Source organism: Stenella coeruleoalba (assembly GCF_951394435.1).
Source record: "Stenella coeruleoalba genome assembly, chromosome: 6".
Classification (NCBI taxonomy): Eukaryota; Metazoa; Chordata; class Mammalia; order Artiodactyla; family Delphinidae; genus Stenella; species Stenella coeruleoalba.
Window position 1 is genome coordinate 53,868,508 of NC_137151.1, and position 17,883 is coordinate 53,886,390.

A 17,883-nucleotide genomic window follows, 5' to 3' on the forward strand; every position below is an offset into this window, starting at 1 on the left:
AAATATGGATTTCTGTCTCTTCCATGGAGCTATCTCAAATCTTACCGATTCACAGTTGTTTGCCCCTTTTGAGAACTTGTAGCTCCTCAAGTTTGTACCACTTACGCACCGCCTGATGCCGTATCTTGACACTTTATATTCATTTATAATTCACCACACTTTAAAAACATAGGTGTCCAAGTAAGCATTTTGTTGTTGATTGAAGGCAAGATTTCTGTCATCTTATTACTCTGAGACAGAAAACTTTGGATAGCCAAGAGATGAGACCATAACTTTTTTTTTTAATATCTTTATTGGACTATAATTGCTTTACAGTGTTGTGTTAGTTTCTGCTGTATAACAAAGTGGATCAGCTATATGCATACGTATATCCCCATATCTCCTCCCTACTCAGCTATGTAAATTAACATCCGTGTCATGTATGAACAACGAGGTGATTACTGTGCATGGTAAATGAAAAGTGATGCAATTTACATGTTTGCACCAGGTTCTATTCAAGGAGAAGGCATTAATAGCTCTTATCCAAATTGTCCCAATTTCCAAATCTTCTTGGCAGGCAGATGGGGAACTTGTATGATGTCACTATGTATCATGCCTGCTAAAGAACCAGATATGTAAAGAAAAAGGTCACTTTTCCTAAGCATGAATTTTAAGTGAAGCTTTATTCCCCCTTTTTAAAAAAGGCCTAAATTAATCATTTTACTTTAATTCAAACTCAGGTGAAATATGGGATTAAGGAGTATGCCTGCACTGCAGTGGATATGATCTCACGTCGTACTCGCCTGGCCTTTCTAAATGTCCAGGCAGCAGAGGAGGCCCTACCCAGGATTGTTGAACTGATGGGCAGAGAACTGAGCTGGGGTGATTCTAAAAAAAAGGTATTGTATAGAAGTCTTTAAAACCAGTTTCCATTATAGACATGCAATGTCTTAATCTGTTAGTAGAGGCTGGCATAGTTTTTTTTTTTGTTTTTTTTTTGTGGTACGCGGGCCTCTCACTCTTGTGGCCTCTCCCATTGGGGAGCACAGGCTCCGGACGCACAGGCTCAGTGGCCATGGCTCACGGGCCCAGCCGTTCCGTGGCATGTGGGATCCTCCCGAACCGGGGCACGAACCCGTGTCCCCTGCATCGGCAGGCGGACTCCCAACCACTGCGCCACCATGGAAGCCCGGCTAGCATAGCTTTTGATGGTGACTTTAGATTGCCTGCCAGTTTTTGTGTGTGTGTGTGTGTTTAATATTGCTAGGCCTTAGAAAACTGGAAAGCTATTCTTGTAACAAATATCTTGTTTTAACAAATTCTTGTAACAAATATCCTTATAACCAAATATTCTTCCTGGTTGTTTTTGGAAAATCCCTTATAGAAAAATGTTCTCAAATTTGTGGTCGTAATTCCTGAAAAAGTAAGATAATAACAATTGTGGGTAGAACCTTTTCTGGTTTTCACTGAAAACATTCTTAGAATATATTCTACAGTGAGATTCACACTCCTGCAAGGTTGCCTTTGGTAGGAAATTGTGGTTTTATGGCCTGACCACCAAATGCTTATTGATTTGTGTCATTTGAAATTTTATATTTATATCCAAATTAAAAAAAGAAAGCCAGCGATACTCAGATGCCCACATATACAGCCCTGGGCTTCTTGTAACAAACAGAAGACCGTCGTGATTTTTAATTAAACCAAACTGTTGTGATGTGCAGAGGCATTTTCATGTATTTATTCAGAAAATACTCTGTGTTCATTGGTTTAGTTCCTGCCCCCCCGCCAAGTCTTTCTTGAACCCATTCCGTGTAGGCTCTTTCGTGGCCACTTTGCTGTAGTGGCTCTGGTCACACTCCCCAGGCACCTTCATGTTGCTCAACGTGCTTGTCAGCTCTCGTCATCCTTTTACGCAACCAGTTAGTGGCCTTGACACAGTTGATTCCTCCCTCCTTCCTGAACACCACCTGTCTTAGTCTACTCAAGCTGCTATAACAGGATACCACAGGCTGGGTGGCTTAAATAACAGACATTTATTTCTCACATTTCTGGAGCCTGGAAATCTGAGATCAGAGTGCCAGGTGAGATGGCTGGGTTCTGGCGAGAGCCTTGCTCCTGGCTTTGAAACAGATGCCTTCTGGGGGACACAGAGAGCCAGAGAGAGCTCTTGCTGAGGGTGCTAATCCCAGTGAGGTTTATCTGAAGCTAGTTACCTCCCCAAAGCCCCATCTCCGAATCCCATCACATTGGAGGTTAGGCTGTCAACATATGAATTTAGGAGGATACAACTCAGTCCACAGCACCATCTCTCTCAGATCTCCTCCTGCCTTCCTCAAACTACTGCCGTTACTGACCTCTCCATGTCGTAAATACCTATTCCACGCTTTGGTTGCTTGGGCCTAAATCTTATTTTCATACTTGATCTAAGCCCATCAGCAAACCTTATCATACTTGTCTTCAAATAATGGCTTGACTTCAACCCTTTCTTAACTGCTGTCACCCTGATTCAGGCTATCAGCACCTCTTACATGGATTATTATAAAAGGAGCCCGCTGTAATCTGGCCACCACCTTTCTGATCCCCCTCATTTTTCTTCCCATTTATTCACTCTCTCCAACCCACAGGTTGAGTTGCTTTTCTTTATTCAAGCCCTACTGATCCCTCTCCCTGGAATGCTCTTCCCTAGATGTCCTCATGGCCTACTCCCTCACTTCCTCCTGGTCTCCACTCCAGGGATGTCTCTCTTCACTGGACTGAATAAAAGAGTAGCCCCCAATCCGAATGGCATCTTCTACTCCTTCCTTTATTTTTCTCTGTAGCATCAATTCTCACTTGACATACCATGTATTTTGTTTCTTTACTGTCAGCCTCCCCTCCCGGAAGTAAGCGTCCCAAAGGAAGGGATGTGATCTGTTTTGTTTCTGTACCCTCAGTGCCTGGCATATAAAAGGCCCTAAATAATGTGTATTGAATGAGTGAATGAACATTACTGAGCATGTATGCTGAAGGTGTAAGGAAGGACCGGGCATAGGTCTTGTCCTATGAAAACGCTTTAGCGTTTTCAATGTGGTGGAGATTCCTGAAGATGGTTACATATTTGTCACCTGGGAATGGTAGGGAAAAAGGCAGATTTTAAGGCTTGACTATCAGAGTCTTCAGGGGTGAAACCACGGCCCTACATTTAAAATTTTCTCCTCCAGTAATTTTAATGCCATGTATGTAGTGTACTGATGGTAGAAATCACTGTTTGAAAAGAGGTCCTTAATCCTATCACAACACTGACAGGCATAACCTTTACCCTCATTTTATAGTTGAGGAAACAGGCTTCGGGAGAAAGTCCCCGTGAGAGTTCGTACAACTAGTGGGTTGCGGAACTGGGATTGAAACCAGGTTTTCTGATCCCAGAACATACCCTTTTCCCACCCCACCCTGTTGCCTCTGCATTGGCTGGACTGGTTTATAGCTCTTCCTGTTTTGAGTTTTGGTTTGGCCAATTAAAGCTATATACTGGGGAGTGGTGGTGGTGGGATGAATTGGGAGACTGGGATTGACATATATACACTAATATGTATAAAGTAGGTAACTAATAAGAACCTGCTGTATAAATAAAATAAAATTTAAAAAAAATGAAATAAATAAAGCTATATACTGAGGCAACACAAGAATGAAACTTACTCTTGTGCTACTGCCAATCATTTATACCATATAGAAGGACTGGTGATAATGTGTTCCTGTAAAAATTATGGTTGAAATGATCTGAATATGCAGGAAGGTACTTTGTGCCAGGAATTCAGGCTGTAGGAGGTAAGAAGGAGGAAGAAAATTCTGTAAACTGCTTGTGTTCAGCCCTCCCGAGGAAACTAGATTTAACTTCAGTTTAGATTTTATGAGCAGATTTATGTACTCAGAAATATTCTCCCATTCCCCTTAACAAACAAAATAACAGAAATAAAAGACCTAAAGTTGTTACTCAGTATCTGAGACATAGGAGTATTAATGAGAACTGTGGACAGTCTAGAGAGAACAAAGGAGAGGGAAAAAAGAATTAAAGGTTAGAAAGCTGGACTTCTGAGAAAAGGTTAAAAGCATTGGGATTACTTAACCTGCAAAAGTGAAAGAGGAACAAGGTGATAAATAACTGTCTGCAGATGAATTGTGGTTGTTTTTACCAGTCAGTACTTAATGAGTGACTTGTACACTGAGCATTATACCAAATATTTTAGGGGAATGATAAATAGCTCATAGTTTCAGGGATCTTCAAATTTAATTGAGTGGTTACAACACATATATACCTCGGAAATGTGTGTATATTTCCCAAAATTTATAGAAAGATTTAGAGAACTGTTACCCAAGACCAAAGGCAGCCAACTTGGAAGAAATGGTTAGGGAGGAAGGCATTGTCTAGGGGACTTGGGGACTGACAGAGGAGTTGGTGAAGACATTTAGAGAATGTGTCGTTGTCAGGTTGTGTTTTACACAATTATATAAATTACTACATAATTATAAATAAATATCAATATATAACATCAGTGAAAAGATGACTACATGGTCAAAAGAGTTTGGGAAATTCTGAGTTAAACAAATGAAACCATTTCCTTTAATGCAGATAATTTGATGCCTTTAAAATGCTTATGTGCATTGTCAGTTTCCAAAAGGCAATTTATTTGGAGACAGACCCACCTCTCACTTGTTGGAAGGGCTGGTAGAAAGGAAAACTAGTATTGCTTTAGGATGTATTTTGGGAAATGCTGCCGTATTATTTGGTAAGGTAGACTTTATAACCCTCAGACAAAACATGCATTTCATTGAGAGACTTTAAAGAGAAGACCACTCGAGTAGATTGAGGGTGTCTCACAATAAGAAATTATTTCAAAATTGATTCCAGCAAGGAGAATAAAGGGGAAGCAAGTGAAAAATGGAGTGACTATGGACAAAGCAAGCTAATAAGCACCAAATATCAAACAGATGGAAGATACGTACTCAACAATGAAAGGGTATCCAGGACGAATAAGGATGTGTATGAACAGTGTCAGGAATTGGCTGAGTGTTGGCAAAAACACTAAAAACACCAAAAATAACTGGTAAAAATGGAAAAGAATGCAAGTAAGGCCTAACCTAGGTCGTTGCTCAAGGTGACTAGCACCAAATCCTTGACCGCCGGAGAAGGGAGAGAACCTTTCAACTCATAGTTCAATACAAATTTGTTTTTCTTTTTTTCCTTTTTTGTCAAGGAGAATGATTTTCATTGTGAGAAGAACAAAATAAATATTGGTAAGAGGAAATAGACATTCAAATAGGAGACTGCTCTAAATGAGTTTGTACGCCAACCCAGAAATGTTATACTTCAGGGTACTCAGAGAATTTGCAGGTGGGATTTATTTAACTACTGTTGAGCTTTAAAAGATTATGGCACTATGGCAAATAGGAAGAGCACCAGAAGACAGAAGGTAGGCAAATGTAGTACCGCATTCCAAAAAGGGAGAAGGGGGGGAAATATAGTTTGTAACCTATAAATTAGTGGTCTTGGCATTGGTCTTGGGCAGTTTTCCAGGTTATGGCATTTTAAGTTTGTTTTATCAGCATTTAGCAAGAAGTAGTGATCACTGGAAGGTAAGAAATCATTTCAGACATATTTTCTTTTCAGAAAGAGTAACAAGTTTGTTAGATCGAGGAAATGTTATAGACATAATGTATTCGGATTCCATGAAGCATTTTATGAAGCCGCGTGTGATACCTTCTAAAATTGGTGGATTTGTAACCAAATGATCACTATCCTCAGAAGAGGGCTTTGATAGCAGGTCATGAGGATTCTGTCTTTGGTCTTGACCTAGTCTACTGTGGTTCAGGTGCCTCGATTACGACATTGACGGCATGCATCTTTGGTGTACCTGTAAGGAACTGGAGGGAGAGTGAATGTTTGGTGACAACTTGAAGCAATGGGGGAGATTACATTAGGTATAATATAATAGACATAATTGGCAAACCTTACATTAGGTAGAAAAACAACTCCATCCATTCATGATAGATTTGACAAGACTTTAACAGTAGCACATGCAAAAAAGAAATATGATTTTCGTTAACTGTGAATGCACAGCAGGTAACAGTGGATCATGGCTGCCCCCAAATGCAATTACAGTCTTAGGCTGCCTAATAGAAATCATATCTCTAGATTGATGAAGCTGAGAGTTACTTCTTTCTAGGTACTTGCCAGATCTCTGCTGGAGTATTATGTTGTGTTCTGATCATTTTATTATATGACAGACTAGTTGTGGTTTGGGAGAAATTATTCAGCATGGTAATGGGATTTAAAATCATGTCTCATGCAGGAGAGTAGTTCTAGACTTAAAGAAAATTCTTAAAGAGGAAAGCTCTGTCCTTAGATATTTGTTGTGGTGTGATACAGGAAAAAAAAAACTTAGACTTTATAAAACATTACTGTAAGGGAAGGGGGTGGTGGTGGGATGAATTGGGAGATTGGGATTGACATATATACACTAATATGTATAAAATAGATAACTAATAAATTATATATATATAAAAAATAAATTAAAATTCAAATATTAAAAAATATTTTTTTATATTTTTATAAAATGCAAGTAAGGCCTAACCTGCTGTATAAAAAATAAATTAAAATTCAAATATTAAAAAAAAGATAAAGAAGAAATTACAAACTGTGTATTACCCCACCATTTTGCATGTCCTTACATTGCATTTCCACATATTTATATATGTACATACTGTATCTTGAAGATAAAGCTTGGATCCTACTCTCCAAAAAAAAGAAAAAAAAATATATATATATATGTATAACAGAGTCACTTTGCTGTACAGAGGAAATTAACTCAACATTGTAAATCAACTATACTTCAATAAAATTTAAAAAAAATAAACTCTCATTTTCCTTCCATGGAATTTCATTGAAAACAACCCCTCCCAACTTAAAAACAAACAAACAAAAATTACTGTAAGAAAGTTGCACTAATCCCAAACAAATTCTAAGAATTGGAGAGATTGGTTTAATCTCAGCATAAATATTTTTGGCAGTTGGAGTCTTCCCTTTATGGGCTGCTTTCAGTGGAATTGAGTTACTTCCCTATTGCTAGAGCTCTTCTTTAGATGGAGACCTCAGGCTTCTATTTTTGGAACGTTGTAAAGGAAATGTGGGGTTAGGGAGGTACTTTGGGTGACTTCTAGGGAAAAAAGCCCTTTCAGCTTTAAATTCCATGATTCCTTGCTTAATATAGAGTATGGATAAATTACATGGGTAATAAAGGGACATGACTCGAGGAACAGCTTGTTCTTGGAGGGAAGTATCAGAGATGCCACTTCCAAGGAGATGAACGTTGAACCAGTTTTATAGAAAATGACTGGGCAAAATTGGTGCAATAGAAGAATAGTTTTATTTATAACTGTTGGATTTTCCTGTGTGAAGAGAGTAATCTGCCAGTGAAGAATGCCCTTGGTGACTTCAAAGGCAAGTTTTATGTATACCTTATATATCATGTATATGTGTAATAAAATAAATATTTTATGTTATATATAATAAAATAAATATGTAATATAATAAAATAAAATTCCTAATGTTCTTACGTAGCAAAATGAAAAGTTAGAAATGCTAAAAAGTTCTCTCAGCTAATATATATATTATATATATATTTATGTTTTAAAATACATATGTCTCCTAAGAGAAAGGAAAGCAGGAAGGGGATAATCTCAGGAAAAAAATTATCTGCCAAAGAAAAAGGAGCAAAGGGACTTGTCACTGACATAAACAAAGAAACATAAACACATTTCCTGCAAGAGTATGTGCTATTGTGTTATTTTCCTTGTTTCATTTGGCACTGGCACTATTCTGCAGGCCAGAAGTTGGGTCTACAAATTGATTTAGTCAGATCCTTTGAGGGGAAGTCTGAGGAATTTAAGACTTGTGTTCGTAAGCATTGTCTATGTTATACTGTATAACAATTTCAGAAGCTCACTGGTCTACCATGGCAAGCACTTACTTTTCACTCATATTACCTGAAGGCTGCATGTTAGCTGCTGTGGCTCTTCTTCGTATTTCAGACTGGCTTCAGATCTCTCTGATTCATGCCCTTCTTATGGTACAGGAGCAAGAGAGGCTAAGCAAAACTGCAATTTTGTATAAAGCTTGTGCTCAAAAGTGGCATATATTATATCCATTCATGTGCCATTGGCCAAAGTAAATCACATGTCCAGACTCACATCAATGGGGTTGAGAAGTATACTTATGGGGGGAGAAGTGTGTGTGTGTGTGTGTGTGTGTGTGTGTGTGTGTTTATGAGAGGAAAGAGATATTTGTGAACAATATACAGCACAATAGAGTCATTTTGGAAGTTCTTAGTTTGGAGACTGGCGTGATGAAATCTAAGAAGACAGTGTTCTCAGCAATAGGTAGTATCAGTTGTGGCCGAGATCATTGAAAACAGGAAGAGTAACTATTCAATAGAATAGCTTGTTTCTTCTCCTGACGCTGTAACTTCCACCCAACTACCAGCATCCTAGTGACAAAATTTTAGAATTAGTTAACGTCATGATGTCTGTCTTGGTACCGCATGCCACATTATAATCGTTGTTCAAGTCCTGGATGCCTTCTTCACTTTTAATTGCTCTTTTGTCACCAAATCACCCATAGATTTTGCTAGTCAATACTGTGGAAGAATATTCAGCAGTAAAAAGAAACAGAATATTAAAACATGCAGCAACATGAATGAATCTCAGAATTGTCATGCTGTATGAAAGTAGTCAAACACAGAAGACTATGAACTATATGAACACTTTCATATGAAATTCAAGAAAAAGCAAAACTCTGGTGACAAAATCAGATCAGTGGCCTGGGGCTAGAGGTCAGGGGCAGGAATCAATTGCAAATGGGAAATAAGGAAGCTTTTTAGGGGGATAGAAATGTTCTATATCTTGATCGTGGTGGGATATACATCAAACTGCATACCCAAAATAGGTGAATTTTATTGAATGAAATTATACTTCAGTAAAACTGGAGGAAATAAAAAATTGACCTGGCCAGAAAAATGAAGATGAGCTTTCATTTTAGAAAACCAAGTGGAAAAAAAAAGGAAGAAAAAAATCAATAATTCTTTCCATAAATCTTTGAACTTTGTGTGTCTCTGTGTTGTAGGAAGAACTTGAAACAGCCAGGAAGTTTCTGTATTATGAAATGGGCTATAAATCTCGATCAGAACAGTTAACAGATCACTCTGAAATTAGCCTACTGCCTTCGGACATTGACAGGTACTTCTAATAAGTTTCTGTATCTCTCTTTTTTTGTCTTCACTTATCTAAGTATATTTTTCCATTATTCAATGTTGTGTTCCAGGTACAAGAAGAGATTTCATAAGTTTGATGCAGACCAGAAAGGCTTTATTACCATTGTTGATGTTCAGCGTGTATTAGAGGTAATATTTTTTTTTTGGTTCAACATCTTTGATAGCAGAAGAATGTAAAGATTATGCTAGATAATTTCTTTCTCATCTAGTGCTTTCTATAAGTAATATTTCTCTCTGAATTTTTGAAAGGCTGGTAACATTGATAAAGTGATACGCATAATTTCTAATGAAACTTCATTATTTTGTGCTTTCCTTTTACTTAGAGTATCAGTGTCCAAATGGATGAAAATACACTACATGAAATTCTGAATGAAGTAGATTTGAATAAAAATGGACAGGTTGAACTCAATGAGTTTTTGCAGGTGAGTTGTGGTGAAAGGAAACAAGTGTATTTGCTTTTTATCTATTGGTCATCAGTTTATATTCAGGAATGGATTTTGAAGTCCACACAGTTGTCACCTCATTCTGAAAAAGAAGAAAGCTTGAAGCCAGCAAAGGTTGATATGTCTGCCCTTAAGGATAAGGCTTTACGTGGTGCATGTTCTCTTGCTTTTTATAAGACACATTCTGTTGCGCTGGGCAATTTAGATTAAATCTAAGTTAATTATGGCTTAAAGGACTAAATCAGAAGTGTGCTTTATAAAGAGTATGCCGTGGGATGCCACCACCGGACCCTTCTTTAATTCTAATGTGGAAAGTATATTTTTAATCGAGGAAGTTTAAAGAAATCAGAGTTGTATTCATTTGAGAATCATATTCCCTTGAGAACCCAACATGCGATGATTATATTCTTACATTAGAATGAACCTGAAAAGCAAAAGAAAGGAAACCTATATTCCTGGGTCAAGACCACGTAATTCAAGCATTTCTATTTCTAATTTTCCACTTACTCAAGGCTCAGTTGTTTAATCATAACCAGGAAGGAAGTAAATTTTGTTACTTTAACTTCATACTGGATGCTACACATCATTCCTAAAAGTTCCTTAAAAGAAAGAAACTCAACAAAGCCATACATTATTTGTAACTGTCCATAGGACTCTGCTCTTACGAAGAATGTATTGGTTTCCAAGCAGCCAGGTTTTTTCTGTACTGCTTCTTGGGCAGGTATTTCAAATGAATGCCAGGTCTTTCTTGCACCATGGCAATGATGAATGCTGAACATGAAATAAATTAATGCTGGGGATTTTGGTCAATGTCAGCCCTTTCTTCACTGTGTCAAGTTAAACAAACAAGATCAAGGCAAAGGAAATGGTAATTGTCTCTCTGGAGATGAGCTGCAGATAAGAGCATTGTTGAATCTAAATGCAGAAAATTTTCACAGGTTGTGTCCAGCATTACAAAAAAGAATGTTTAGTTCTTTAGCTTACTGTTTAACTAAGTGGACGTTTGAAATTGAGTTTAAAACGTATGCTTGGGAATAAAAAACCATTTCATACATTTTTTGTCTGTTTTTTTCTGTGAGAAAATTTTTTTTGTCTGTCTCAGGATTTTAGAAAACTTTTCTTAAGATAAATAGTTAATGCTTCATTTCATATACGTTGTAAATAAACAACAGCATTTAGGGTTCAAGGACCTGGGGTCTTAGAAACAATGAGTCTAATTTTATGGATATGCTATGTGGTTTGGGTGTTAAGTAATTTTGAGTGCAGTAGAGTTAAACACGTAGAAAATAATTTAAACCATCTGCAGGCTTTCTTGTAGAGTCTTTTTAATAATTGAGTATTTCTTGTCCAATTCTAAGTGAAAGAGATCATTCATGCTTCTACTAAGTACAAATATACAGTGTAATTTTCAACTTAAAAACGCTGACAATATTTCTTATGAGATATATTCACACCCAAATACTATTTTCTTCTCGTAATATGGTTTCAAGATACATGTAATGTTTGAAGAAGACTTTGAGTTTTTAAAGGCTGGTACATCGCACAATGTTTATGGATAAAGAAAAAAAACTCCAGCTCTCTCAGTTTTGTTAGCGCTGATAAACTTTGAAAGTCTTTATGGAATCAGAGGCAAGACGATAAACCATCAATTGTTCCATCTGTAGATGTCAGCATTCTTTGTTACACCATTCATCAGATGCAAAGTATGTTTTCAGGGTTTTATTTTATTTTTCATAAAATATTTTCCTTCTCTGAAGATTAAGCGCCCATGTTTATCCCATTAAACACCATTTTGAATATAGACTTTTTTTTAATAATCCTCATGGAAGGATCTCTATAGATACTGTATGGTTACATGACTTTATTTTTAGGTTTGGGCTCTAATGACACTTCTGCATGTAGGAGTCCATCTCTAATAAGCAATAGCTTGTGAAACAGCTTTTAATAAGGTCATGAAATTCTGATCCAGCCCCTTGGCAGATGCCTCTGACCCTTATTCAGAGTCTTTTTTAAGAAATGTATTTCTTTAGGCTAAAAACTATAACCCTAAAAATATTTTGAGGATTTACAGGTATATATATATTTCTGATGAATGACTAAATCAGTTCTTTAAAAAAACAAATAGATAACAAAGATTGAGGAAGTGAGATCAAGAAAATAGTAAAAACCACATCAACTTGAATAGGAAAAAAAAAAAATTCCCCGTGCTGATAATTGCACAGTGCCTTCCAGATTAAAGGCGTTTGCCTGCTGACTGCATGTAATTTCAAGACTAATTCTGATTTTATCCACTGGATAAAAATGAATTAGCTAAAATCTGGGCTGTGGAGTGCTTTTCATTCTTAAGGTGGATCTCTGGGTCCATTTTCAAGGACTTAAATGTAAATTACTTTAAAAAGTCTTTAAGGAATTTGGATTTGGGGGACTTGAAGTTGTCAAGTACAGTAACACTAAAAAAGAGTAGTTAAATATAGGTCACGGTTTGTCTTTGTTCAATCCCTGAGATTCCCTTTTCAGATTTAAAAATGGAATTAAAGATTCAATATTTGAGTTGCTCCAAAAAATATATGCTCTGAGCACATTAAGGGGCAAAAAGTAATGCATTCGATTTGCATTTAAAGGCAGGCTGATTCGCCAGATAGGTGTAGTTTTTGCAGCCGTGGCAAAATACCTGCCCCTTTCCCCCTTTTTGAAATGTTTGAAAACTGTACTCTTCTTAAGTGAGCTGTAGTACCTGCTGCGGTTTTCGACGGGGGCACTTAATTACCCCTGCCTGCTGCAAAGGTAACCATTAAAATGCCATGGAGAAGGGAGGAAGCTGGCTGGCCTTCTGAATCTGTTGCCTATTTTCTCTTTAAGCTGATGAGTGCTGTTCAAAAAGGAAGGGTGTCTGGAAGCCGGCTTGCTATACTCATGAAAACTGCAGAAGAGAACCTCGACAGAAGAGTTCCCATCCCCGTGGACCGAAGTTGTGGAGGACTGTGAGTCTGAGCAGTAAATCCACAGCCAATAAACAGGAACAACAAATAATCATGTATCAAACCAGAGATGACTTACACGCTCTAAAACAGTGGATATGGATAGCTGCCTTGTTTTAACACTGGGAAACATTCCAAAGCTTTAGGATGTCAATGTATACCCTTTATTTGTATTTGCCATTCAATCTAGCTTCTTAAAAGTGTATTTTATCTTTTTTTTCTCATTTTCAATGCACACTGGTTTAATGTTTTGCGTTTATTCTGTGACCTGTTAGACTGGACATGCTCCCTTTTTGTTTGTTTATTCATTTAGTCTAAGTCAGTTTTAGAGGCAGAATATTTTGGCAGAAATTGAAAAAAGAAGCTGGAAATATTTCATGATTTGCACAAAGCTCTGGACGTTAAGCTTGTTGATAGTATTTGTTCTTAAAAGAAATTGAGTGGGGTGGGACCTATTAAAACGATAGTGTTTCTGGAGACCCCTCAGCCCCTTCTTCCTCCAGCTTGTCTGCCTTCCTCATCCAGACTTTATAGCTAGAGCGTGACTGGCAAAACTGGAGAAGGAAGAAAAAGTTTAGATCTGCTTATAGGAGCAAATCTCAGAGAAACTCTGAAGGCTTCCAGAATCACAGGTACAAGATATAAGGATAGCATTGACATTTGCTGGGAGTTACAGTGATAGTTTCATCTCAGCAATTCATTTTTTTTTCCCCAGTCACTGCTGGTTTTTCTTTGACTATTACAGTTGCCAGGAAGATCCTTGCTTTTCTTACTTTAAAACCAGCATTTAAGTGGCAAGTTGGATACATTGGCATGGGACTAAATTTCTCAAATCTTTACAGTAGTAATAAATTTAAGGATTAAAAACCTGTGTTTATATATCCACATATTATAGCACAGTTTTCAATCCCCAAATCCTAGATCTTGGAGCATGTGATACTGTCAAACATGACCTATTTTGCTCAGGTTATTGCATCATTTGGGGGAGTATTTGTAAACGGATAGTAAAAGAGGATAGGAATAGCCTTTAGTTAACTTTAGTTACAATTATAAAAAGCCAAAAACTTGCAGTGTTCAAGGTCATTTTAATTGCTTAAAGCCTTTCTCCTTCTGTACTCAACAGAAAAGTTCTCAATCAAACAAAAAGAAATAGAGAAAACCACACTCAGCACACACACACGCATTCCCCCATCATACACATACACACTCACAGAAAGACAAAACAAGACAAAAAAATCAATCTGCCCATACCACTCTCTATACACTACCAAATGTAAAATAGATAGCTAGTGGGAAGCAGCCACATAGCACAGGGAGATGAGCTCGGTGCTTTGTGACCACCTAGAGGGGTGGGATAGGGAGGGTGGGAGGGAGGTGCAAGAGGGAGGGGATATGGGGATATATGTATACGTATAGCTGATTCACATTGTTATAAAGCAGAAACTAACACACCATTGTAAAGCAATTTTAGTCCAATAAAAATGTTAAAAAAAATCAATCTGCCCAGAATTTAGTAAATATGTAATATACTGAATTTAAAGGGCCAATTTGGTATGCTTTTATAATAGTTTGGTGGCATTTTAGCCAGTCATCTGAATGTTTATTCATTGTGCTTCCTCTTTTGAAGTTAACTACCTACTTTTTTTTTTTTTAAGATCACGTTGTGTATGAAATAGGAAATGTGACCCTTTATTTAATGTCAGGTTTTCATTGTGCAGACTCGAGATCTTAATTTTTCAAACTGGTACATAAACACTTTCGTGCTATTATTTTGTGCTATTATTTCTATATATGTCAAATGTTGACAAATATTTCTATATGTGTCAAATGTAGAATATCTTTATGCCTCATTCACGTGCGGTATGAGCCTGTCTGCCATAATACACACACTGGAGGTTCACTCACGTAAGCCCCTACCCCTACCTCTGAAATAAACAGTGAAGATAGAACCTTAACTCATTTTGCTTTTAAATGAAGTTTAGACTTGCCACTTCCTAAAGGAAAACCTAAAACAGAGAAAGTGACCTCCCAGGTATCACTGTGAAGTTTTTTCTTTTAAGGTGTGAATTTTTTTTTTACACTGGTTTCTTCCTTCCTTTCTTCCTTCCTTCCTTCCCCCCTCCCTCCCTCCCTCCCTCCCTCTCTCTCTCTCTCTCTCTCTCTCTTTCTTTCTTTCTTTTTTAATAATAGAAGCACATGGCTTTGTAACTTAGTGTTTTTCTATCAAGACAATAACTTCACTGTTTAGAGCCCAGTGACCCTTAATAGATAGAAGAGCTGTCCTTTAAAACATCAGAGGTGATGTACCACAATACTGTACATTTGTGCTCTCTCTCTTTCTCTCTCTTCTTTTCTAGTTAAATCAAGACAACGATGACTTGTATCCTCGCTGAATCCATTACAGTAGGGAGCAGGCTTATAACCTGACTGGCCTGGGCAGAGCTGTATTTGAAAAGAGGCCTTGTTTCTGCATGCTTTTTTATGAGTGAAGTTCCTTTAAGGACAAAGAAAAACGCACTTTTCTTCTTTTGAGCACATCTGCTTTTGCTTAAAATCTGCTAATTCTAAAACATACGCTCCTTCACCGATCCCAGAGACTCATCTTGGAAACGAGCTGGTTCCAAGTCTTTACTGTGAATAAAGCACCCCTGCATTTTTGTGTAAGTTCTTAATTAAACCTGCACAGCTTCTTTACCTGATTTCAGAAAAGGAGAGAAGAAATGGGGTGGGGGGGGGAGGTGTGAGTGTGATTCAAAATCTATTCCAAGCACAAAAGAATTATTTTCTTTTTGTATAAACATGGTATCAGCTGATTCTGTTGGGGTGGGTGTGAGGTGTGTAGAGATTGTCTTTTATCAAGTGATTTAGTTAAAGAGGCTTTATTAAGGGGATTCAGGTGAAGGAACCCCCATCTGTGGTGGAGAGCTGGATGCTCCCTTCAGTAGCCCTTCCCACAGTCATAACAATAGTGATACCGCTGGATTATTTGTTAAGCCAGGGTTGTCTGCCTCATATCCTTCATGCTGCTGCAACATTCTTGCTTTCAATCAATTTCTACTGAGTGTAACTTTAGGATTTCTACTACTAAATGCATGCTCCCTGTTTTGCTTTAGTTTCTAGCTTTGTTTTGTCTTTTTCAGAATATATGTAGCTTACTCCTTCGTACAACAGAAATTTCATTCTTTTCCTAAACATACTGTAAGAATGATCATTGATCTTATTTCCTTGTTTTATGTATTTGTAAAGATTTTTGGCATATGAATGTAATAATATTGAAGTCAACGATGCTAATAACTTGCACTGTTTTGCATTCTGTAAATCCTTTTTAGGGAGTAAAAGAGCCCTACTGTGCTTTTAAAGAATATCAAGTATAAACCCAGTACTGGAGTCGATATACACACTGCATGTTTTCATATATGGCATTTTTTATGTATTGTGTTGGGTTATTGTTCTAGATTGGACTCTTAAATACTATGTTTGAGGCTGGGTTGTCATTTTTATAACTGTCTTGGTGTTTTATCACCATTATTTATTACTCTTGATATACAGAATGAGCTGCATGCATTTATAGAGCAATAAGAGGATGAATTTAATGTGCCTTGTTTTTAACTGAATAAGAACTGAAAGCATGAATCAATAAAACTGATTAAAATGGGCCATTTACTGGCATTTTGATGTTACTTGCAGTCAGAGAAATAACTTTGATTACTGTTGAAGTTTAAAAAGTTTGAAAATATCTTCACAAACTGTATTTTTAATTGCACTCACACATTAATTATTTTCACTTGCAATTTTGTAATTTTATCTCAAAAGTGAATCCCTGCATAGACCAATGCAATTTTATGAGACTGCCAGGTTTATTTGTATTAATTTGTTGCTGGAGGCTTTAGGGCACGACTTCTGTATCTGTGCAATCCTATTCTAAAATTACATTCATCCTATTCAACTCTGTTGAATTCTTTTTTTCCTCTCTTTCTTTTTTTTTTTTTTTTGGTCAAGCAGAGCCTTTCAGCCTCAGCGTTTGCAGGCACACTGATGAATTTTATCATAAGTAAAATCAATAGAAATGAATGGGAAAGATTACATAATCCATTTTGATCATCTTACATGTCAAGTTAGTGTAGGGTTGCCAAGTGTTGATAAATGCTCTGACAGAAAAAATGCTATATATTTTCATTGTCAGTAAATCAGTAAAGCTGTTACCAGTTTTAACACAAATTTTATAATGCCTATGTTATTTTATATGTTTTAATTTACACATGTATATGGAACATCGTCTCCATTTGTGGTTTAGAAGCGCTGCCTCTTGGTTTTGCGTGCTCAAAGGCCTGTGTGAGCTTCTGAAGTTTCTTTGAAATTGTATAGAATAACCCAGAGAACTGGCCCCCAGACAGACTTGGAACAATGAACTGTTTGTTCAATGCCTGGAAAAAAATATATAGCAGCTCAAAACATTGTTCATTGATTTAGCTTATCAAATTTGATAGCACTTTAAAATTTGTCAACATAAAATTTGTCAAAATACATTGCTGCCAGTTTTCAAAATTTATGGTAATGAATTTATGGTAATCAAAGAAAGAGAAATGGATACTCACATCGACATTTTGCAGTCTTGGTCAACACTGCATTATCATCGGTGGCGGATTTCACCTGATGACATTTGACTTAGGAAGGAAACAGACCACAGAAGTTTTAAATTGTTCTGGCACCCTCATAACAAGAGTATTTCTGTATGGGAGATGGAGTTGATGAGCCTTCCGTGCTTGTACTTTGCATTTTAGGTGTCTAATTAGCTACCACACTTGTGAAATACGTGCACACAAGGTGAGGTATGTGAGCCATGATGACACCAGAGATAGTCCTGCAGGTCCTGTGCTAAGGAGGCGGTGGGGCCTTGTCAAAAATCAATAAATACCCTGGCATTTTGTTAAATGCTTGATCCAGAATAGTAAAATTTATTTGATCTAAACAAAATACCACTTTTGCGAAAGGATCAGGGCTATCTTCATTCTCCATATGCGGCATCGAATTGCGTCGCTTAGCAAACCGTACCATCGGTTCCCTGTTAATTCCCCACATTCACACTGGGGTTGTTTGCAACTGTGTCGGTTAAGGTGCGCATCCTGTAGTCGTAGATAATATATCATGTTTCAGTGGAAGAGACGGGAGGATTGAGTGTCA

At 37.1% G+C, this 17,883-nt stretch overlaps 1 protein-coding gene across 6 annotated transcripts in view; it reads left to right on the forward strand.

Moving 5' to 3' along the window:
* Nucleotides 1-15,071, forward strand: part of GPD2 (glycerol-3-phosphate dehydrogenase 2) — a 199,917-nt gene extending 184,846 nt beyond the window's left edge. For 5 of the 6 annotated variants that reach the window (XM_079923811.1, XM_079923813.1, XM_079923814.1 and 2 more), the window contains 5 exons: nucleotides 720-878; nucleotides 9,134-9,246; nucleotides 9,332-9,410; nucleotides 9,605-9,703; nucleotides 12,584-14,046. In XM_079923811.1, coding sequence (XP_079779937.1) covers nucleotides 720-878; nucleotides 9,134-9,246; nucleotides 9,332-9,410; nucleotides 9,605-9,703; nucleotides 12,584-12,709 — 576 coding nt within the window. In that variant the 3' untranslated portion in view covers nucleotides 12,710-14,046. Of the gene's footprint in view, nucleotides 1-719; nucleotides 879-9,133; nucleotides 9,247-9,331; nucleotides 9,411-9,604; nucleotides 9,704-12,583; nucleotides 14,047-15,059 lie in introns of those variants that run through there. The other variant, XM_079923816.1, reaches the window with a different exon arrangement.
* Nucleotides 15,072-17,883: the final 2,812 nt, after the last annotated feature.